At 46.9% G+C, this 24,351-nt stretch overlaps 1 protein-coding gene across 1 annotated transcript in view; it reads left to right on the top strand.

Moving 5' to 3' along the window:
- The window catches only part of LOC139381399 (protein TANC2-like), a 197,753-nt gene that overhangs the window by 146,715 nt on the left and 26,687 nt on the right, over positions 1–24,351 (top strand). The window contains exons 13-18 of the mRNA XM_071124899.1: positions 264–424; positions 5,854–5,962; positions 6,188–6,310; positions 8,801–9,037; positions 10,083–10,271; positions 11,011–11,113. Coding sequence (XP_070981000.1) covers positions 264–424; positions 5,854–5,962; positions 6,188–6,310; positions 8,801–9,037; positions 10,083–10,271; positions 11,011–11,113 — 922 coding nt within the window. The remainder of the gene's footprint in view (positions 1–263; positions 425–5,853; positions 5,963–6,187; positions 6,311–8,800; positions 9,038–10,082; positions 10,272–11,010; positions 11,114–24,351) is intronic.

Genomic DNA, 24,351 nt, shown 5'->3' with positions numbered 1-24,351 from the left:
GAAACATTTATAAAATACATTATTTCTCACATGTTGATATTTTGAGTTTATCTCTAATTATATTGTTTATATTTTTTAAAGTATTGTTTGTGCATTGCCAGTCAGGGGTGCCAGTAATTTTGGAGCCCACCATGCTAACACTAGCTGTATACCGGATAGCAACAATAAAGCCTGTGAAGAAGAACAGCCTTATCAAAGCAAAGCATCTGGCCATGTGAACAGCTAACAAGCTAACTCTCTTGGTTCCACCCTCTTTGCTGCAGGGCACGCTGGACTGGGAGGACTTCACACAGCGCGTAGACAACCTAGCCATGTTCCTGGTCAAGAGAAGGGATGGGACCAGGATGTTTGTTCACCCATCATTCAGAGAGTGGCTGATCTGGAGGGAGGAGGGGGAGAAGACGAAGTTCCTCTGTGACCCCAGGTCAGGGGGTGGATGGGTCTGCTGGGGTGTGTGTGGGGGGAGGAGGGGTACTGTCCAAGAGACTGATATAGTCTTGGATAGGGTAACACAATTCTGGGAAATGTTCCCAAATTCCTAGGTTTCCATAAATCCCGGTTAGAAGATTCCTGGAATCAGGAGGAAAAATCCTTCAACCAGGATTTCTGGAAAACCTGAGAACCTGGGGAAAGCTACTGGAACCAGAGTCTTTGGAACCCTATTCTTGGCGTTACCGTATCTTGGAAACTGTTCTCTCACAGGCTAATGGCTAGTGACAATGTAGATAATGTGTGTGTGGTGTGGCAAAGTCATTAAAGTGGTGTTTGCAGCTGTTCAAATGGTCTGACCTACAGTATGTAAAGCCCTTTACACTCGTAACCGTATACAGGTTGAGAATGGCAGATTTGGACACTGATAAATGCCTAAATTAAATAGCTGTACAGTAACATGCTACAATGACGTCAGTCAATGGCTTTACAGTAACATGCTATAATGACGTCAGAGCTCAGTGGCTGTACAGTAACTGCTATAATGACTTCAGAGCTCAGTGTTTTTTAAAATTGTATCTTTATTTAACTAGTCAAGTCAGTTAAGAACAAATTCTTATTTTCAATGACAGCCTAGGAACAGTGGGTTAACTGCCTGTTCATGGGCAGAACGACCTTGTCAGCTCGGCGATTTGAACTTGCAACCTTCCGGTTACTAGTCCAAAGCTCTAACCACTCGCCTAGCCTAGTGTATGCACAGTAACATTCTATAATGAGCTCAGAGCTCAGTTGCTATAGAGTAACATTCTATAATGAGGTCAGAGCTCAGTGGCTGAACAGTAACATGCTATACATGACATCAGAGCTCAGTGGCTGTACAGTAACATACTATACATGACATCAGAGCTCAGTGGCTGTACAGTAACATACTATACATGACATCAGAGCTCAGTGGCTGTACAGTAACATACTATACATGACATCAGAGCTCAGTGGCTGTACAGTAACATACTATACATGACATCAGAGCTCAGTGGCTGTACAGTAACATACTATACATGACATCAGAGCTCAGTGGCTGTACAGTAACATACTATACATGACATCAGAGCTCAGTGGCTGTACAGTAAGATACTATACATGACATCAGAGCTCAGTGGCTGTACAGTAACATACTATACATGACATCAGAGCTCAGTGGCTGTACAGTAACATACTATACATGACATCAGAGCTCAGTGGCTGTACAGTAACATACTATACATGACATCAGAGCTCAGTGGCTGTACAGTAACATACTATACATGACATCAGAGCTCAGTGGCTGTACAGTAACATACTATACATGACATCAGAGCTCAGTGGCTGTACAGTAACATACTATACATGACGTCAGAGCACAGTGGCTGTACAGTAACATGCTATACATGACGTCAGAGCTCAGTGGCTGAACAGTAACATGCTATACATGACATCAGAGCTCAGTGGCTGTACAGTAACATGCTATACATGACGTCAGAGCTCAGTGGCTGTACAGTAACATACTATACATGACGTCAGAGCTCAGTGGCTGTACAGTAACATGCTATACATGACGTCAGAGCTCAGTGGCTGAACAGTAACATGCTATACATGACGTCAGAGCTCAGTGGCTGTACAGTAACATACTATACATGACGTCAGAGCTCAGTGGCTGTACAGTAACATACTATACATGACGTCAGAGCTCAGTGGCTGTACAGTAACATACTATACATGACGTCAGAGCTCAGTGGCTGTACAGTAACATACTATACATGACGTCAGAGCTCAGTGGCTGTACAGTAACATACTATACATGACGTCAGAGCTCAGTGGCTGTACAGTAACATACTATACATGACGTCAGAGCTCAGTGGCTGTACAGTAACATACTATACATGACATCAGAGCTCAGTGGCTGTACAGTAACATACTATACATGACATCAGAGCTCAGTGGCTGTACAGTAACATACTATACATGACATCAGAGCTCAGTGGCTGTACAGTAACATACTATACATGACATCAGAGCTCAGTGGCTGTACAGTAAGATACTATACATGACATCAGAGCTCAGTGGCTGTACAGTAACATACTATACATGACGTCAGAGCTCAGTGGCTGTACAGTAACATACTATACATGACATCAGAGCTCAGTGGCTGTACAGTAACATACTATACATGACATCAGAGCTCAGTGGCTGTACAGTAACATACTATACATGACATCAGAGCTCAGTGGCTGTACAGTAAGATGCTATTGTCGTGTCTTTACTATCATTAAATGAAGAATCGGAAGTCGTGGCAACAAGGATAATATTCAGATTACAAAGTTATGATTTCCTAATATAACTTTTCAGATATTTTATATCTGATCAATTAGTCTTCGAATTAATGAATTATTTATTTTACCTCACGTTAGTCTCATTCCAAACGTCGTAAATTGTTGGTTATCTGCACGAACCCAGTCTTCACTATGAGTCATCCATACATCAATTGTCTTAAATCATTTATTTATTAACTAAGTAATTCACAGAAATGCATAAACAAACAAACAAAGTAAATATGGTTACAAGAAATTATAGGGGAATGTGCCCTAGTGGGCTAAACCGGCATGGCAGCTTGTTGTACAAAAGGGAAGTGGGGGTCGACTGAGAAGACAACACACATTTGATAATTATAACAATTGAAATGCTAATCCTTTGCACATGAACGCTCACTCATTCGGGAACAATTGCAATCAATATATATATATATATTTACGCTCATTGTGTTGTCGGGATCTCTCCCTGAAAAGTTTGTTTCTGTTGGAGAGTTTCCGTCCTCTCACTCTCTCTCTCTCTCTCAGTCGTGGATATTTCAGAGTGACATTCATTCATGTTGGTGTAGAATGGATGTCTTGGCGGTTGTCGTTCTTCGCGTTCGATGGTACCAAATTTCTAGCTGCAGACTAGTAATTAATGTCAAAGACTTGTTCTTATTCTGTCGGTATCGATAGTCTAAGAGTTTACCCACGTGGTATGGTTAAAAGATTCAGCAATCGTCTCAACCTTTGTCCTCTCGTGATTGAGAGAAAACATGGTCTGTAACCTTTGTCCTCTCGTAATGGAGAAAAACATGGTCTAGTGAGAACTTCTCAAAGTTGGGGTTTTATTTGGGAGTTGCAGAAAAGGGCCTGTCCCAGGATGCCTGACCCTAACTGGGTTCATGGGCGGTCCTCTGATTTAGTTAAACTCAAAGGGAATTGGAGTTTCCTTCATTAAACAGTACAAAATCACATTACACAATTTTACAAACAGTATCATCCTCACTCATTCATCTTATACAACAATTAGATGTAAACCTCATATCTGAGGCTATTATATAAACAGCGTTATGGTAATGTTGCCGCACCGTCTCCCATGAGTTTTACAAACTTGTACCAAACGGACCAGTTCGTAGCTGGATTCTTCACCGATCTTTTATACTTTCTCCGGAACATAAATGTTGTTTGGACCTCAAGTTCTGTGAGGTGGAAGAAATTACTTTGTTCTCTATGAAACTTCACTCTGTCTCTATACTGTGGCCATGAGGAAAATCTCTTCCAGGAAATTACGACCTCTCTGACCACAGCAGCCTGGTTGTAGGAGGAAGGGAGAGGGGGATGGGGTTTGCTGTACCCAAAGAGGGCAACGTCATGACACTATACATGACATCAGAGCTCAGTGGCTGTACAGTATCATGCTATACATGAGAACAGAGCTCAGTGGCTGTACAGTAGCATGCTTTTCATGATGTCAGAGCTCAGTGGCTGTACAGTAGCATGCTTTTCATGATGTCAGAGCTCAGTGGCTGTACAGTAACATGCTATACATGATGTCAGAGCTCAGTGGCTGTACAGTAACATGCTATACATGATGTCAGAGCTCAGTGGCTGTACAGTAACATGCTATACATGATGTCAGAGCTCAGTGGCTGGACAGTAACATGCTATACATGATGTCAGAGCTCAGTGGCTGTACAAGTAACATGCTAAAATGACATTTCAATTTAGCCTTATCGGTATAGGCCATTTCCCATAAAATGTTCATAAAATTAAGTGTATTTTGATATTGAAGCTAGCCAATAGTGTGGTACCACTTTATTAGGAGTGTCCTAAATAGATGCTTTGTAGATGTTCACATAACTGTCAACAACATCTTAACTAACTACCTACTAACCCTAACCCACAACTCTAAAACTCTAACTCTAACTCTAAAACTCTAACCCTAACTCTAAAACTCTAACCCTAACTCTAAAACTCTAACCCTAACTCTAAAACTCTAACTCTAACTCTAAAACCTTAACCCTAACTCTAACTCTAAAACACTAACCTTAACCCTAACTCTAACCCTAACTCTAACTCTAAAACCCTAACCTTAACCCTAACTCTAACCCTAACTCCAACTCCAACCCTAACTCTAAAACCCTATCCCTAACCCTAACCGTAAAACCCTAACTCGAACCCTAACTCAAACTCTAAAACTCTAACTCTAATCCTAACTCTAAAACTCTAACCTTAACTCTAAAACTCTTACTCTAACCTAACTCTAACTCTAAAACCCGAACCTTAACTCTAACTTTAAAACTCTAACTCCAACTCTAACCCTAACTCTAAAACCCTATCCCTAACCCTAACCTTAAAACCCTAACTCGAACCCTAACTTGAACTCTAAAACTCTAACTCTAACTCAAACAATCTAACCATAACTCTAACTCTAAAACTCTAACTCTAACCCTAACTCCAACTCTAACTCTAAAACCCTAACCTTAACAATAACTCTAAAACTCCAACTCCGACTCTAACTCTAACTCTAAAACTCTAACCCTAACCCTAAAACTCTAACCCTAACTCTAAAACCCTAAACCTAACCTTAAAACCCTAACTCGAACCCTAACTCGAACTCTAAAACTATAACCTTAACTCCTAACTCCTAAATCCTAGCTCTAACTCTAACCCTAGCTCTAACTCTAACCCTAACTCTAAAACCCTAACTCCAACCCCAACTCTAACCCTAACTTTAAAACCTTAACTCTAAAACCCTAACCTTAACCTAACTCTAAAACTCTAACCCTAACTCTAACCTTAACCCTAACTCTAACTCCAACCCTATCTCTAAAACCCTATCCCTAACCCTAACTTTAAAACCTTAACTCTAAAACCCTAACCTTAACTCTAACTCTAAAACTCTAACCTTAACTCTCACTCTAAAACTCTAACCCTAACTCTAATCTTAACCCTAACTAACTCTAACCTTAACTCTAACCCTAGCTCTAACTCTAACTCTAAAAGCCTAACCTTATCTCTAACCTTCACTCTAACCTTCACCCTAATCTTTTTTTGTTCAGTAGCTTATGATGTTCCTCCTGTCTCTCTGTAGGAGTGGCCACACCCTGCTAGCCTTCTGGTTTTCTCGCCAGGAGACCAAGCTGAACCGACAGCAGACCATCGAACTGGGACACCACATCCTCAAAGCACACATCTTCAAGGTTCACCTAACCATACTCTACCTGCCTACACACACACACACACACACACACACACACGCACGCATGCATGCACACACACACACACACACACGCACGCATGCATGCACACACACACACCCACACACACAAACACACACACACACACACACACACACACTCACACACACACACACACACAGCACAACGCAAAACAGTGAAAGTTAAATTGATGTCTTTATATTTCAGGGCCTAAGCAAGAAGGTTGGGGTTTCCTCGTCTATCCTCCAGGGGATGTGGGTTTCCTACAGCACAGATGGCCTGTCCACTGCCCTGTCCTCACTCAGAAACCTCTACACTCCTAACATCAAGGTAACTTACTGCTTAACCTCTACACTCCTAACATGAAGATAACTTACTGCTTTACACCTACACTCCTAACATCAAGAAAACTTACTGCTTTACCCTCTACACTCCTAACATCAAGGTAACTTACTGCTTTACACCTACACTCCTAACATCAAGGTAACTTACTGCTTAACCTGTACACCCCTAACATCAAGATAACTTACTGATTTACCCTCTACACTCCTAACATCAAGGTAACTTACTGCTTTACTCTCTACACTCCTAACATCAAGGTAACTTACTGCTTTACCCTCTACACTCCTAACATCAAGGTAACTTACTGCTTTATACCATCTACATGAAGATAACTTACTGCTTTACACCTACACTCCTAACATCAAGATAACTTACTGCTTTACACCTACACTCCTAACATCAAGGTAACTTACTGCTTTACCCTCTACACTCCTAACATCAAGGTAACTTACTGCTTTACACCTACACTCCTAACATCAAGGTAACTTACTGCTTTACACATACACTCCGAACAACAAGGTAACTTACTGCTTAACCTGTACACTCCTAACAACAAGGTAACTTCCTGCTTTACCCTCTACACTCCTAACATCAAGGTAACTTCCTGCTTTACCCTCTACACTCCTAACATCAAATCAAATAAAATAACATTGTATTTGTCACATACACATGGTTAGCAGATGTTAATGCGAGTGTAGCGAAATGCTTGTGCTTCTAGTTCCGACAATGCAGTAATAACCAACAAGTGATCTAACTAACAATTCCAAAACTACTGTCTTATACACACAAGTGTAAGGGGATAAAGAATATGTACATAAAGATATATGAATGAGTGATGGTACAGAGCGGCATAGGCAAGATACAGTAGATGGTATCGAGTACAGTATATACATATGAGATGAGTATGTAAACAAGTGGCATAGTTAAAGTGGCTAGTGATACATGTATTACATAAAGAGGCAGTAGATGATATAGAGTACAGTATATACGTATACATATGAGATGAATAATGTAGGGTATGTAAACATTATATTAGGTAGCATTGTATAAAGTGGCTAGTGATATATTTGACAGAATTTCCCATCAATTCCCATTATTAAAGTGGCTGGAGTTGAGTCAGTGTGTTGGCAGCAGCCACTCAATGTTAGTGGTGGCTGTTTAACAGTCTGATGGCCTTGATATAGAAGCTGTTTTTCAGTCTCTCGGTCCCAGCTTTGATGCACCTGTACTGACCTCGCCTTCTGGAGGATAGCATGGTGAACAGGCAGTGGCTCGGGTGGTTGTTGTCCTTGATGATCTTTATGGCCTTCCTGTAACATCGGGTGGTGTAGGTGTCCTGGAGGGCAGGTAGTTTGCCCCCGGTGATGCGTTGTGCAGACCTCACTACCCTCTGGAGAGCCTTACGGTTGTGGGCGGAGCAGTTGCCGTACCAGGCGGTGATACAGCCCGCCAGGATGCTCTCTATTGTGCATCTGTAGAAGTTTGTGAGTGCTTTTGGTGACAAGCCAAATTTCTTCAGCCTCCTGAGGTTGAAGAGGCGCTGCTGCGCCTTTTTCACAATGCTGTCTGTGTGGGTGGACCAATTTAGTTTGTCTGTGATGTGTATGCCGAGGAACTTAAAACTTGCTACCCTCTCCACTACTGTTCCATCGATGTGGATAGGGGGGTGTTCCCTCTGCTGTTTCCTGAAGTCCACAATCATCTCCTTAGTTTTGTTGACGTTGAGTGTGAGGTTATTTTCCTGACACCACACTCCGAGGGCCCTCACCTCCTCCCTGTAGGCCGTCTCGTTGTTGTTGGTAATCAAGCCTACCACTGTTGTGTTGTCCGCAAACTTGATGATTGAGTTGGAGGCGTGCGTGGCCACGCAGTCGTGGGTGAACAGGGAGTACAGGAGAGGGCTCAGAACGCACCCTTGTGGGGCCCCAGTGTTGAGGATCAGCGGGGTGGAGATGTTGTTGCCTACCCTCACCACCTGGGGGCGGCCCGTCAGGAAGTCCAGTACCCAGCTGCACAGGGCGGGGTCGAGACCCGGGGTCTCGAGCTTGAGGGTACTATGGTGTTAAATGCCGAGCTGTAGTCGATGAACAGCATTCTCACATAGGTATTCCTCTTGTCCAGATGGGTTAGGGCAGTGTGCAGTGTGGTTGAGATTGGGTCATCTGTGGACCTATTTGGGCGGTAAGCAAATTGGAGTGGGTCTAGGGTGTCAGGTAGGGTGGAGGTGATATGATCCTTGACTAGTCTCTCAAAGCACTTCATGATGTCGGAAGTGAGTGCTACGGGGCGATAGTCGTTTAGCTCAGTTACCTTAGCTTTCTTGGGAACAGGAACAATGGTGGCCCTCTTGAAGCTTGTGGAAACAGCAGACTGGGATAGGGATTGATTGAATATAGGGCTGTTCCTACTGACAAATTAAATGTACTTTCTATACAGTTTGTCTGTCTATAACACCGTGTAAAATCTGTCTGTGCCCAGGTGAGCCGGTTACTGATGCTCGGTGGTGCCAACGTGAACTACCGGACGGAGGTGTTGAACAATGCCCCAGTGCTGTGTGTGCATGCCTTCCTGGGTTACATAGACATGGTGGGGCTCCTGTTGGAGTATGGGGCCTCTGTAGACCAGCCTTCAGAGAGCGGTGTCACCCCACTGGGCTATGCTGCCTCCGGGGGACACATGGCTATAGTCACTACACTGTGTCTAAGGAGAGCCAAGGTGAGATGGGAAGAGGGGGGAGAGAGGGGAAAGGGAAGAGTGAGAGAGAGAGAGAGAGGGAAGAGAGAGAGAGGGGGGGGGGAGGGAGAGAGAGGCAAGGAAGAGAGAGAGTAGAAGGAGAGAGGTGAAGGGGTAGGGGAGAGTGAGAGAGGGGAAGAGAGAGAGGGGAGTTGAGGAAAGGGGGAAGAGAGAGAAGAGGGAGGGATAGAGGATGTGGAGAGAGGGGAGTGGAGGGGGGAGATGGGGGGGAAGAGAGAGAGGGGGAGAGGGAAGAGAGAGAGGGGGAGCGGGAGGGTGAAGAGAAGGAAGAGAGAGAGGGGAGTGGAAGGAGGGGGAGGGAAGAAAGAGAGGAGGGAGAGAGGGGTAGGGAAGAGAGGAGGGAGAGAGGGGGAGAGGGTAGAGGAACGATAGGGAAGGGAAGAGGGGGAAGTGGAGGGAGACAGATGGGAGGGAAGAGAGAGAGGAGAGAGGAGGGAGAGGGGGAGGAAACAAAGAGAGAGGAGGAAGAGGGGGAAGGGAAGATAGGAGGATAGAGGGAGAGAGGGGGGAAGATGGAGGAGGGAGAGAGGAGAGGGAGGGGAGATGGGGAGGGGAGAGGAGGGAGAGAGGGGGAGAGAAAAGAGAGAGGGTAGAGGGAAGAGAGAGAGTGGAGAGGGAAGAGAGGGGGAGGGAAGAGGGAGAGGGGGGAAGAGCGAGAGGAGAGAGGGAAGAGAGATAGGGGGAGAGGGAAGAGAGGAGTGGAGGGAGAGAGGGGGAAGAGGAGGGAGAGAGGGGAAGGGAAGAGAGAGATAGAAGAGAGAGATAGTGGAGAGGAGGGAGGGAAGAGAGAGAGGAGAGGGAAGAGAGAGAGAGAGAGAAGAGAGGAGGGGGAGAGAGGGAGAAAAATGAGAGAGATAGGGGAGAGGAGGGAAGGAAGAGAGAGAGAGAGAGAAGAGGACAGAGTATGTTTGTAGATTAATCTATCTTAATCTTCATCTATCATCTGAGGACGAATGGGGATATTCCAACTCTATGTGCGTTTCTGTCTGTGTGCGTCCGTCAACAGGTGGACCACCTAGATAATAATGGTCAGTGTGCCGTGGTGCATGCAGCTCTCAGGGGCCACATGGATGTGGTCAAGTTCCTCATCCAGTGGGACTGGGCCATGGGACAACCACAACAACAAGGAGCCTTCAGCAAGAGCCAAGCTGTCCAGCAAGCCCTCATCGCTGCAGCCATCATGGGATACACAGAGGTAGGCCTTTCCTCGCTGAGAATCTCCTGACCTGGGGATGCTGTACCATCATTTCTCCTCTGCTCATCTCCTGCTATTAGCATAATGCTTGGCACCAACCTTACTTACTCAGCTGACAGTTTTCTACAGCTAGGATTTACATGTTTTCCGTAATTTCCCTGCAGTGTGTGGACTGTTTATCCCTCTGCGATCCTACCAGTATTGTGTGGACTGTTTATCCCTCTGCGATCCTACCAGTATTGTGTGGACTGTTTATCCCTCTGCGATCCTACCAGTATTGTGTGGACTGTTTATCCCTCTGCGATCCTACCAGTATTGTGTGGACTGTTTATCCCTCTGCGATCCTACCAGTATTGTGTGGACTGTTTATCCCTCTGCGATCCTACCAGTATTGTGTGGACTGTTTATCCCTCTGCGATCCTACCAGTAGTGTGTGGACTGTTTATCCCTCTGCGATCCTACCAGTATTGTGTGGACTGTTTATCCCTCTGCGATCCTACCAGTATTGTGTTGACTGTTTATCCCTCTGTGATCCTACCAGTATTGTGTGGACTGTTTATCCCTTTGCGATCCTACCAGTATTGTGTGGACTGTTTATCCCTCTGCGATCCTACCAGTATTGTGTGGACTGTTTATCCCTCTGCGATCCTACCAGTATTGCATGCCGCTCACAATAGCAAGTGATTTTTCAGTTGTTTGGGTTTTTTGGAAGTGTAAAATGTATCATTATTTCAACCAGATTGTGTCCTACCTGCTGGACCTGCCAGAGAAGGTTGAGAAGGACGAGGAGAAGGTGGAACGAGCTCAGATTAACAATGTTGACACCCTGTGGGGAGAGACAGGTAAGCTACAGCTTCTCATCGTGTGCTTGTTGAAAAGGTCTCCAGATATAGTCCGCAGCCTTGTGGAGATTTGGGCCTAGGTCAAACGTTAACCGGCGATAGCCGAGACACGCATAAATTATGTTTTGGTGCTGTCAGAGGTGGAACTGTCAAATCGGTGAGCAGCTGCTCTTTTGATCATTGTCATGAAGCCACATCAGTCTCACTCGCGTTAGAAGTTCAGGAAGAGAAAGTGTAGGCTATATAGAAATAATGACTCACATTGAAAATCATGAAACAAAATAATGAGGGTTTCTATCAGCCTAATGGAGTTGAAGATCACATCTCACATTCCAGTGTTCAAACAAGGCTGCATGGGATTTCTGTTAATGTGACAACGTGTAGCCAATGTCCGCTTTCGGTATAATGCTAGGAGCCGCTGGTGGATTTGACGGCTCTAATGTAGTTCCTCCTCCGACACAGTCAAAACAACTGCTATGCCGATGTCAGCTAAAGCAGATCTCATTGAATCTGACAGTGCTGCTTCCTTAGGGGAAATCATTATGCCTCAGTGGCTTTAGGTTTGACACCTGAATTGTAAGCCAATGCTTAGTCTGGGCTTAAGCTGAGATGTGGATGGATGTCATGATTGCTTAGACATACTGTAGGAAGGGATGCTTGCTGTACTTGTTTACCATAGGAGTTTAGATCACTACAGAGAGAGAGAGATTTAGAAAATAATAATAGTGAAGAAGGCCCACATACACTATATATACAGCAGTATGTGGACACCCCTTCAAATTAGTGGATTTGGCTATTTGAACCACACCCATTGCTGACATGTGTATAGAATTGAGCGCAGAGTTGTGCAATCTCCATAGACACTCATTGGCAGTAGAATGGCCTTACTGAAGAACTCAGTGACTTTCAACATGGCACCGTCATAGGATGACACCTTTCCAACAAGTCAGTTTGTCAAATTTCTGCCCTGCTAGAGCTGCCCAGGTCAACTATATGTGCTGTTATTGTGAAGTGGAAACGTCTAGGAGCAACAACAGATCAGCCGTGAAGTGGTAAGCCACAGAAGCTCACAGAACTGGCCCGTCGAGTGCTGAAGCCCGTCGAGTGCTGAAGCCCGTCGAGTGCTGAAGCCCGTCGAGTGCTGAAGCCCGTCGAGTGCTGAAGCCCGTCGAGTGCTGAAGCCCGTCGAGTGCTGAAGCCCGTCGAGTGGTGAAGCCCGTCGAGTGCTGAAGCCCGTCGAGTGGTGAAGCCCGTCGAGTGCTGAAGCCCGTCGAGTGCTGAAGCCCGTCGAGTGGTGAAGCCCGTCAAGTGCTGACGCCCGTCTGTCCTTGGGTTGGAACAGTCACTACCGAGTTCCAAACTGCCTCTGGAAGCAACGTCAGTGCAAGAACTGTTCGTCAGGAGCGTCATGAAATGGGTTTCTATGGCCGAGCAGACGCACATAAGCCTAAGATCGCCATGCGCGAAAGCTAAGCGGTGGCTGGAGTGGTGTAAAGATCGCAACCATTGGACTCCATTGGAGCAGTGGAAACACATTCTGGAGTGATGAGATCCCGTTTCACCAACTGGCAGTCTGACGGACAAATCTGGGTTTGGCGGATGCCAGGAGTACGCTACCTGCCAAAATTCATAGTGCCAACTGTAAAGTTTGGTGGAGGAGGAATAATGGTCTGGGGCTGTTTTTCATGGTTTGAGCTTGGCCCCTTAGTTATAGACGATTCTGTGCTTCCAGCTTTGTGGCAATAGTTTGGGGAAAGCCCTTTCCTGTTTCAGCATGACAATGCCACCTTGCACAAAGCGAGGTCCATACAGAAATATTAATGCCCATGGTTTTGGAATGAGATGTTCGACAAGCAGGTGTCCACATACTTTTGGTCATGTAGTGTATGTTCCAAGCTGAACTCAAATGCAGTGAGGTCATAGTTACAAAGAGAGAGGGACAGACACACACACAGATATTTGCTCTGCTTCTGCGCCAGACAGTGACTGGCTGATATCAGAATACCAGTGCAGTGGTGTTATTGGAGCACAGACAGACAGAGCAGTGCAGAGCTCAGAACTAGTGTCAGAGGGAGAGGGATTTCTGCTGTTAGAGACTATTCTCTCTACGTACCGCAAGGCAGAGAGAGAGGCATGAGGATTGTGAGCAATACTATGACTCAGTCAGTTAAATCTGTCTGTCTGTCTGTCTGTCTGTCTGTCTTTCTGTCTACAGTCTTTCTGTCTACAGTCTGTCTGTGTACAGTCTGTCTGTCTACAGTCTGTCTGAGTACCGTGTCTGTCTACTGTCTGTCTACCATCTCTGTCTACTACCTGTCTACTGTCTGTCTGTCTACTGTCTGCCTGTCTACTGTCTGTCTGTCTGTTTATCTATCTATCTACTGGCTGTCTACAGTCTTTCTGTCTACTGACTGTCTACTGTCTGTCTGTCTACAGTCTGTCTGTCTACCGTGTCTGTCAACTGTCTGTCTGTTTATCTACTGTCTGTCTACTATCTGTCTGTTTATCTACTGTCTGTCTACTGACTGTCTACTGTCTGTCTGTCTACAGTCTGTCTGTCTACCGTGCCTGTCAACTGTCTGTCTGTGTATCTACTGTCTGTCTACTGTCTGTCTGTTTATCTACTGTCTACTGACTGTCTACTGTCTGTCTGTCTACTGTCTTTCTGTCTACAGTCTGTCTGACTACCGTCTGTCTACTGTCTGTCAACTGTCTGTCTTTCTGTCTACTGTATGTCTACTGTTGGTGTACTCAAACTCTCCACTTAGTATCAACTTAGAATGCAATCAGTGTGCATACTAACAAATGACACACATGAAGACTAAGTATAAAAATGACGGATCCATGTGTGTCCCTCTACTCTCTCTGTCCTGTTGGAAACAATGACTAGATCAGTGAATTGCATAGAGGTGACTGTCTACCCCCACACCACTGTTCCTCTCCTCCCTTTTTCTCTACTGCCACAACGATGTTCTCTGCTCCCTCTTTCTCTACTGCCACAACGATGTTCTCTCTTTCCTCTTTCTCTACTGCCACACCACTGTTCTCTCCTCCCTCTTTCTCTACTGCCACACCACTGTTCTCTCCTCCCTCTTTCTCTACTGCCACACCACTGTTCTCTCCTCCCTCTTTCTCTACTGCCACACCACTGTTCTCTCCTCCCTCTTTCTCTACTGCCACACCACTGTTCTCTCCTCCCTCTTTCTCTACTGCCACACCACTGTTCTCTCCTCCCTCTTTCTCTACTGCCACACCACTGTTCTCTCCTCCCTCTTTCTCTACTGCCACACCACTGTTCTCTCCTTCCTCTTTCTCTACTGCCACACCACTGTTCTCTCCTCCCTCTTTCTCTACTGCCACACCACTGTTCTCTCCTCCCTCTTTCTCTACTGCCACACCACTGTTCTCTCCTCCCTCTTTCTCTACTGCCACACCACTGTTCTCTCCTCCCTCTTTCTCTACTGCCACACCACTGTTCTCTCCTCCCTCTTTCTCTACTGCCACACCACTGTTCTCTCCTCCCTCTTTCTCTACTGCCACACCACTGTTCTCTCCTCCCTCTTTCTCTACTGCCACAACGATGTTCTCTCTTTCCTCTTTCTCTACTGCCACACCACTGTTCTCTCCTCCCTCTTTCTCTACTGCCACACCACTGTTCTCTCCTCCCTCTTTCTCTACTGCCACACCACTGTTCTCTCCTCCCTCTTTCTCTACTGCCACACCACTGTTCTCTCCTCCCTCTTTCTCTACTGCCACACCACTGTTCTCTCCTCCCTCTTTCTCTACTGCCACACCACTGTTCTCTCCTCCCTCTTTCTCTACTGCCACAACGATGTTCTCTCTTTCCTCTTTCTCTACTGCCACACCACTGTTCTCTCCTCCCTCTTTCTCTACTGCCACACCACTGTTCTCTCCTCCCTCTTTCTCTACTGCCACAACACTGTTCTCTCCTCCCTCTTTCTCTACTGCCACAACGATGTTCTCTCTTTCCTCTTTCTCTACTGCCACACCACTGTTCTCTCCTCCCTCTTTCTCTACTGCCACACCACTGTTCTCTCCTCCCTCTTTCTCTACTGCCACACCACTGTTCTCTCCTCCCTCTTTCTCTACTGCCACAACACTGTTCTCTCCTCCCTCGTTCTCTACTGCCACAACACTGTTCTCTCCTCCCTCGTTCTCTACTGCCACAACACTGTTCTCTCCTCCCTCTTTCTCTACTGCCACAACACTGTTCTCTCCTCCCTCTTTCTCTACTGCCACACCACTGTTCTCTCCTCCCTCTTTCTCTACTGCCACACCACTGTTCTCTCCTCCCTCTTTCTCTACTGCCACACCACTGTTCTCTCCTCCCTCTTTCTCTACTGCCACACCACTGTTCTCTCCTCCCTCTTTCTCTACTGCCACACCACTGTTCTCTCCTCCCTCTTTCTCTACTGCCACACCACTGTTCTCTCCTTCCTCTTTCTCTACTGCCACACCACTGTTCTCTCCTCCCTCTTTCTCTACTGCCACAACACTGTTCTCTCCTCCCTCGTTCTCTACTGCCACAACACTGTTCTCTCCTCCCTCGTTCTCTACTGCCACAACACTGTTCTCTCCTCCCTCTTTCTCTACTGCCACAACACTGTTCTCTCCTCCCTCTTTCTCTACTGCCAAAACACTGTCCTCCTTCCTCTTTCTCTACTGCCAAAACACTGTCATCCTTCCTCTCACTACTGCCACAACACTGTTCTCTCCTCCCTCTTTCTCTACTGCCACAACACGGTTCTCTCCTTCCTCTTTCTCTACTGCCACAACACTGTTCTCTGCTCCCTCTTTCTCTACTGCCACACCACTGTTCTCTCCTTCCTCTTTCTCTACTGCCACAACACTGTTCTCTCCTCCCTCTTTATGCACTGCCACAACACTGTTCTCTCCTCCCTCTCACTACTTCTCTTATGTGTTTAAATGCAGTGAAGTCATTGGTTTAAAACACTGTTGTGATATCGAACATGTCTCATCCCTTCATAGAATGCTGTGTAAAACCACTATTAATGCCAAATATTACAATCAATCCACCATCAAACCATTCTATTAATGCCAAATATTACAATCAATCCACCATAAAACCATTCTATAATGCCAAATATTACAATCAATCCACCATCAAACCATTCTATTATGCCCAAAATTACAATCAATCCACCATCAAACCATTCTATAATGCCAAATATTACAATCAATCCACCATCAAACCATTCTATTATGCCAAATATTACAATCAATCCACCATCAAACCATTCTATTATGCCAAATATTACAATCAATCCACCATCAAACCATTCTATAATGCCAAATATTACAATCAATCCACCATCAAACCATTCTATTAATGCCAAATATTACAATCAATCCACCATCAAACCATTCTATAATGCCAAATATTACAATCAATCCACCATCAAACCATTCTATTATGCCAAATATTACAATCAATCCACCATCAAACCATTCTATAATGCCAAATATTACAATCAATCCACCATCAAACCATTCTATTAATGCCAAATATTACAATCAATCCACCATCAAACCATTCTATAATGCCAAATATTACAATCAATCCACCATCAAACCATTGTATTAATGCCAAATAATATAATCAGTACACCATCAAACCATTATATTAATGCCAAATAATATAATCAGTACACCATCAAACCATTATATTAATGCCAAATTATATAATCAGTACACCATCAAACCATTCTATTAATGCCAAATATTACAATCAATCCACCATCAAACCATTATATTAATGCCAAATATTACAATCAATCCACCATCAAACCATTCTATAATGCCAAATATTACAATCAATCCACCATCAAACCATTGTATTAATGCCAAATAATATAATCAGTACACCATCAAACCATTCTATAATGCCAAATATTACAATCAATCCACCACCAAACCATTCTATTATGCCAAATATTACAATCAATCCACCATCAAACCATTCTATAATGCCAAATATTACAATCAATCCACCATCAAACCATTCTATAATGCCAAAAATTACAATCAATCCACCATCAAACCATTCTATAATGCCAAATATTACAATCAATCCACCATCAAACCATTATATTAATGCCAAATAATATAATCAGTACACCATCAAACCATTATATTAATGCCAAATAATATAATCAGTACACCATCAAACCATTATATTAATGCCAAATTATATAATCAGTACACCATAAAAACAATAGCTTACTAGGGATTGTTTCATTATGCAGACAATAGAGTCTAGCCTACTAGATTATCCTTAGGCTATAGTGGCTTCGGAAAGTATTCAGACCCCTTGACCTTTTTCACATTTTGTTACGTTACAGCCTTATTCTGAAAATGACTCATTTGTTTTTTTTCCGTCATCAATCTAAACACAATTCCCCATAATGTCAAAGCAAAAACAAGTTTTTAGAAATATTTTTATTAAAAATAAAAAACTGAAATATCACATTTACATAAGTATTCAGACCCTTTCCTCAGTACTTTGTTGAAGCACCTTTGGCAGCGATGACAGCATTGAGTCTTCTTGGGTATGACGCTACAAGCTCTACGAACCTGTTTTCTCTTTGACATTATGGGATATTGTGCACAGATTGCTGAAAGAAAAAAAATGCTGTAATAATATGGAAAAAGTCAAGGGGTCTGAATACTTTCCGAATGCACTGTACAGTATTTACTGGTAGCCCATTATATTACACATTGGAACTCAGACTCCCCGCTGTTGGGGCTATCCGTCTCATCAATCATAGGCTTAGAAGTGTTCTCAGAAGGGGTATCACTCTCATGAGCTCCACTGGGTCTCAGGCAGTATTCAGCTTGGTATTATGGAAGAGGAGGAAGGCCAGTACTCTAAGTAGAGGAACTGTCACTCTTCTGGAGAGGAGGGGGAGGGCCAGCACTCTCACTAGAGGAACTGTCACTATTCTGAAGAGGAGGAGGAGTGTCAGCACTCTGACTACAGGCCCTGACACTCTTCTGGTGAGGAGGAGGAGGGCCAGCACTCTCACTAGAGGAACTATCACTCTTCTGGAGAGGAGGAGGAGGAGGGCTAGCACTCTCACTAGAGGAACTGTCACTATTCTGAAGAGGAGGAGGAGGGCCAGCACTCTGACTAGAGGCCATGTCACTCTTCTGGTGAGGAGGAGGAGGGCCAGCACTCTCACTAGAGGAACTGTCATTCTTCTGGCGAGGAGGAGGAGGGCCAGCACTCTTACTAGAGGCGCTGTCACTCTTCTGAAGAGGAGGAGGATGGCCAGCACTCTCAATAGAGGAACTGTCACTCTTCTGGAGAGGAGGAGGAGGAGGGCCAGCACTCTTACTAGAGGAACTGTCACTTTTCTGAGGAGGAGGAGGAGGTGGGCCGGCACTCTCACTAGATGAACTATCACTTTTATGGCGAGGAGGAGGAGGAGGTCCAGCACTCGGACTAGAGGAACTGTCACTCTTCTGAAGAGAAGGAGAAGGAGGGCCAGCACTCTGACTAGAGTAACTGTCACTTTTCTGGAGAGAAGGAGGAGGGCAAGCACTCTCACTTGAGGAACTGTCACTCTTCTGAGGAGGAGGAGGAGGAGGAGGAGGGCCAGCACTCTGACTAGAGGAACTGTAACTATTCTGGCGTGGAGGAGGAGGTGGGCCGGCACTCTCACTAGATGAACGATCAATCTTTTGGAGAAGAGGAGAAGGAGGGTCAGCACACTTACTAGAAGAACTGTCACTTTTATGGCGAGGAGGAGGAGGAGGTCCAGCATTCGGACTAGAGGAACTGTCACTCTTCTGGAGAGGTGGATGAGGAGGGCCAGCACTCTCAATAGAGGAACTGTCACTTTTCTGAAGAGGAGGAGGAGGGCCTGCACTCTCACTAGAATAACTGTCACTTTTATGGCGAGGAGGAGGAGGGGGGCCAGCATTCGGACTAGAGGAACTTTCACTTTTCTGGCGAGAAGGAGAAGGAGGGCCAGCACTCTGACTAGAGGAACTATCACTTTTCTGGAGAGAAGGAGGAGGGTCAGCACTCATACTAGAGGACCTGTCACTCTTCTGAAGAGGAGGAGTGCCAGCACTCTCACTAGAGGAACTGTCACTCTTCTGGCGAGGAGGAGGAGGAAGGACGGCACACTCACTAGATGAACTATCACTCTTCTGGAGAAGAGGAGGAGGAGGGCCAGCACTCTCACTTGAGGAACTGTCACTTTTATGGCGAGGAGGAGGTCCAGCACTCTGACTAGAGGAACTGTCACTCTTCTGGCGAGGAGGAGAATGAGGGCCAGCACTCTCACTAGAGGAACTATCACTCTTCTGAAGAGGAGTAGAAGGAGGGCCAGCACTCTCACTAGAGGACCTGTCACTATTCTGAAGAGGAGGAGGAGGTCCAGCACTCTTACTAGAAGAACTGTCACTTTTAGGAGGAACTGTCACTCGTCTGGAGATGCGGAGGAGGAGGAGGAAGGCCAGCACTTTCACTAGAGGAACTGTCACTCTTCTGGAGAGGAGGAGAAGGAGGGCCAGCACTCTCACTAGAGGAACTGTCACTCGTCTGGAGAGGCGGAGGAGGAGGAGGGCCAGCACTCTCAATAGAGGAACTGTCACTCTTCTGGAGAGGAGGAGGAGGAGGGCCAGCACTCTCACTAGAGGAACTGTCACTCGTCTGGAGAGGCGGAGGAGGAGGAGGAGGGCCAGCACTCTCACTTGAGGAACTGTCACTCTTCTGAGGAGGAGGAGGAGGAGGGCCAGCACTCTGACTAGAGGAACTGTACCTATTCTGGCGTGGAGGAGGAGGTGGGCCGGCACTCTCACTAGATGAACTATCAATCTTCTGGAGAAGAGGAGAAAGAGGGCCAGCATTCTTACTAGAAGAACTGTCCCTTTTATGGCGAGGACGAGGAGGAGGTCCAGCACTCGGACTAGAGGAACTGTCACTCTTCTGGAGAGGTGAATGAGGAGGGCCAGCGCTCTCAATAGAGGAACTGTCAATCTTCTGGAGAGGAGGAGGAGGTCCAGCACTCGGACTAGAGGAACGGTCACTCTTCTGGAGAGGTGAAGGAGGAGGGCCAGCACTCTTAATAGAGGAACTGTCAATCTTCTGGAGAGGAGGAGGAGGAGGGCCGGCACTCTCACTGGAAGAACTGTCACTTTTCTGAAGGGGAGGAGGAGGGCCGGCACTCTCACTAGAGGAAATGTAACTTTTATGGCAAGGAGGATGAGGAGGGCCAGCACTCTCACTAGAAGAACTGTCACTCGTCTGGAGAGGCGGAGGAGGAGGAGGAAGGCCAGCACTTTCACTAGAGGAACTGTCACTCTTCTGGAGAGGAGGAGAAGGAGGGCCAGCACTATCACTAGATGAAATGTCACTCTTCTGGAGAGGAGGAGAAGGAGGGCCAGCACTCTCACTAGATGAAATGTCACTCGTCTGGAGAGGAGGAGAAGGAGCGCCAGCACTCTCACTAGAGGAAATGTCACTTTTATGGCAAGGAGGACAAGGAGGTCCAGCACTCTGACTAGAGGATCTGTCACTCTTCTGGAGAGGAGGAGGATAATGAGGGCCAGCACTCTGACTAGAGGAACTGTCAATCTTCTGGAGAGGAGGAGAAGGATGGCCAGCACTCTCACTAGAGGAACTGTCACTCGTCTGGAGAGTCGTCGTCGGAGGAGGGCCAGCACTCTCAATAGAGGAACTGTCACTCTTCTGGAGAGGAGGAGGAGGAGGGCCAGCACTCTCACTAGAGGAACTGTCATTCTTCTGGCGAGGAGGAGGAGGGCCAGCACTCTTACTAGAGGCGCTGTCACTCTTCTGAAGAGGAGGAGGATGGCCAGCACTCTCAATAGAGGAACTGTCACTCTTCTGGAGAGGAGGAGGAGGAGGGCCAGCACTCTTACTAGAGGAACTGTCACTTTTCTGAGGAGGAGGAGGAGGTGGGCCGGCACTCTCACTAGATTAACTATCACTTTTATGGCGAGGAGGAGGAGGAGGTCCAGCACTCGGACTAGAGGAACTGTCACTCTTCCGAAGAGAAGGAGAAGGAGGGCCAGCACTCTGACTAGAGGAACTGTCACTTTTCTGGAGAGAAGGAGGAGGACAAGCACTCTCACTTGAGGAACTGTCACTCTTCTGAGGAGGAGGAGGAGGAGGAGGAGGGCCAGCACTCTGACTAGAGGAACTGTAACTATTCTGGCGTGGAGGAGGAGGTGGGCCGGCACTCTCACTAGATGAACGATCAATCTTTTGGAGAAGAGGAGAAGGAGGGTCAGCACACTTACTAGAAGAACTGTCACTTTTATGGCGAGGAGGAGGAGGAGGTCCAGCATTCGGACTAGAGGAACTGTCACTCTTCTGGAGAGGTGGATGAGGAGGGCCAGCACTCTCAATAGAGGAACTGTCACTTTTCTGAAGAGGAGGAGGAGGGCCTGCACTCTCACTAGAGGACCTGTCACTCTTCTGAAGAGGAGTGCCAGCACTCTCACTAGAGGAACTGTCACTCTCCTGGCGAGGAGGAGGAGGAAGGACGGCACACTCACTAGATGAACTATCACTCTTCTGGAGAAGAGGAGGAGGAGGGCCAGCACTCTCACTTGAGGAACTGTCACTTTTATGGCGAGGAGGAGGTCCAGCACTCTGACTAGAGGAACTGTCACTCTTCTGGCGAGGAGGAGAATGAGGGCCAGCACTCTCACTAGAGGAACTATCACTCTTCTGAAGAGGAGTAGAAGGAGGGCCAGCACTCTCACTAGAGGACCTGTCACTATTCTGAAGAGGAGGAGGAGGTCCAGCACTCTTACTAGAAGAACTGTCACTTTTAGGAGGAACTGTCACTCGTCTGGAGATGCGGAGGAGGAGGAGGAAGGCCAGCACTTTCACTAGAGGAACTGTCACTCTTCTGGAGAGGAGGAGAAGGAGGGCCAGCACTCTCACTAGAGGAACTGTCACTCGTCTGGAGAGGCGGAGGAGGAGGAGGGCCAGCACTCTCAATAGAGGAACTGTCACTCTTCTGGAGAGGAGGAGGAGGAGGGCCAGCACTCTCACTAGAGGAACTGTCACTCGTCTGGAGAGGAGGAGAAGGAGGGCCAGCACTCTCACTAGATGAAATGTCACTCGTCTGGAGAGGAGGAGAAGGAGCGCCAGCACTCTCACTAGAGGAAATGTCACTTTTATGGCAAGGAGGACGAGGAGGTCCAGCACTCTGACTAGAGGATCTGTCACTCTTCTGGAGAGGAGGAGGAGAATGAGGGCCAGCACTCTGACTAGAGGAACTGTCAATCTTCTGGAGAGGAGGAGAAGGATGGCCAGCACTCTCACTAGAGGAACTGTCACTCGTCTGGAGAGTCGTCGTCGGAGGAGGGCCAGCACTCTCAATAGAGGAACTGTCACTCTTCTGGAGAGGAGGAGGAGGAGGGCCAGCACTCTCACTAGAGGAACTGTCATTCTTCTGGCGAGGAGGAGGAGGGCCAGCACTCTTACTAGAGGCGCTGTCACTCTTCTGAAGAGGAGGAGGATGGCCAGCACTCTCAATAGAGGAACTGTCACTCTTCTGGAGAGGAGGAGGAGGAGGGCCAGCACTCTTACTAGAGGAACTGTCACTTTTCTGAGGAGGAGGAGGAGGTGGGCCGGCACTCTCACTAGATTAACTATCACTTTTATGGCGAGGAGGAGGAGGAGGTCCAGCACTCGGACTAGAGGAACTGTCACTCTTCCGAAGAGAAGGAGAAGGAGGGCCAGCACTCTGACTAGAGGAACTGTCACTTTTCTGGAGAGAAGGAGGAGGACAAGCACTCTCACTTGAGGAACTGTCACTCTTCTGAGGAGGAGGAGGAGGAGGAGGAGGGCCAGCACTCTGACTAGAGGAACTGTAACTATTCTGGCGTGGAGGAGGAGGTGGGCCGGCACTCTCACTAGATGAACGATCAATCTTTTGGAGAAGAGGAGAAGGAGGGTCAGCACACTTACTAGAAGAACTGTCACTTTTATGGCGAGGAGGAGGAGGAGGTCCAGCATTCGGACTAGAGGAACTGTCACTCTTCTGGAGAGGTGGATGAGGAGGGCCAGCACTCTCAATAGAGGAACTGTCACTTTTCTGAAGAGGAGGAGGAGGGCCTGCACTCTCACTAGAGGACCTGTCACTCTTCTGAAGAGGAGTGCCAGCACTCTCACTAGAGGAACTGTCACTCTCCTGGCGAGGAGGAGGAGGAAGGACGGCACACTCACTAGATGAACTATCACTCTTCTGGAGAAGAGGAGGAGGAGGGCCAGCACTCTCACTTGAGGAACTGTCACTCGTCTGGAGAGGCGGAGGAGGAGGAGGGCCAGCACTCTCAATAGAGGAACTGTCACTCTTCTGGAGAGGAGGAGGAGGAGGGCCAGCACTCTCACTAGAGGAACTGTCACTCGTCTGGAGAGGAGGAGAAGGAGGGCCAGCACTCTCACTAGATGAAATGTCACTCGTCTGGAGAGGAGGAGAAGGAGCGCCAGCACTCTCACTAGAGGAAATGTCACTTTTATGGCAAGGAGGACGAGGAGGTCCAGCACTCTGACTAGAGGATCTGTCACTCTTCTGGAGAGGAGGAGGATAATGAGGGCCAGCACTCTGACTAGAGGAACTGTCAATCTTCTGGAGAGGAGGAGAAGGATGGCCAGCACTCTCACTAGAGGAACTGTCACTCGTCTGGAGAGTCGTCGTCGGAGGAGGGCCAGCACTCTCAATAGAGGAACTGTCACTCTTCTGGAGAGGAGGAGGAGGAGGGCCAGCACTCTCACTAGAGGAACTGTCATTCTTCTGGCGAGGAGGAGGAGGGCCAGCACTCTTACTAGAGGCGCTGTCACTCTTCTGAAGAGGAGGAGGATGGCCAGCACTCTCAATAGAGGAACTGTCACTCTTCTGGAGAGGAGGAGGAGGAGGGCCAGCACTCTTACTAGAGGAACTGTCACTTTTCTGAGGAGGAGGAGGAGGTGGGCCGGCACTCTCACTAGATTAACTATCACTTTTATGGCGAGGAGGAGGAGGAGGTCCAGCACTCGGACTAGAGGAACTGTCACTCTTCCGAAGAGAAGGAGAAGGAGGGCCAGCACTCTGACTAGAGGAACTGTCACTTTTCTGGAGAGAAGGAGGAGGACAAGCACTCTCACTTGAGGAACTGTCACTCTTCTGAGGAGGAGGAGGAGGAGGAGGAGGGCCAGCACTCTGACTAGA

The sequence above is a fragment of the Oncorhynchus clarkii genome, chromosome 23 (genome assembly GCF_045791955.1).
Source record: "Oncorhynchus clarkii lewisi isolate Uvic-CL-2024 chromosome 23, UVic_Ocla_1.0, whole genome shotgun sequence".
In the NCBI taxonomy this organism is placed as follows: domain Eukaryota; kingdom Metazoa; phylum Chordata; class Actinopteri; order Salmoniformes; family Salmonidae; genus Oncorhynchus; species Oncorhynchus clarkii.
Note: the sequence above shows the minus strand (reverse complement) of the source record. Positions and strands in the feature narration are given on the sequence as shown.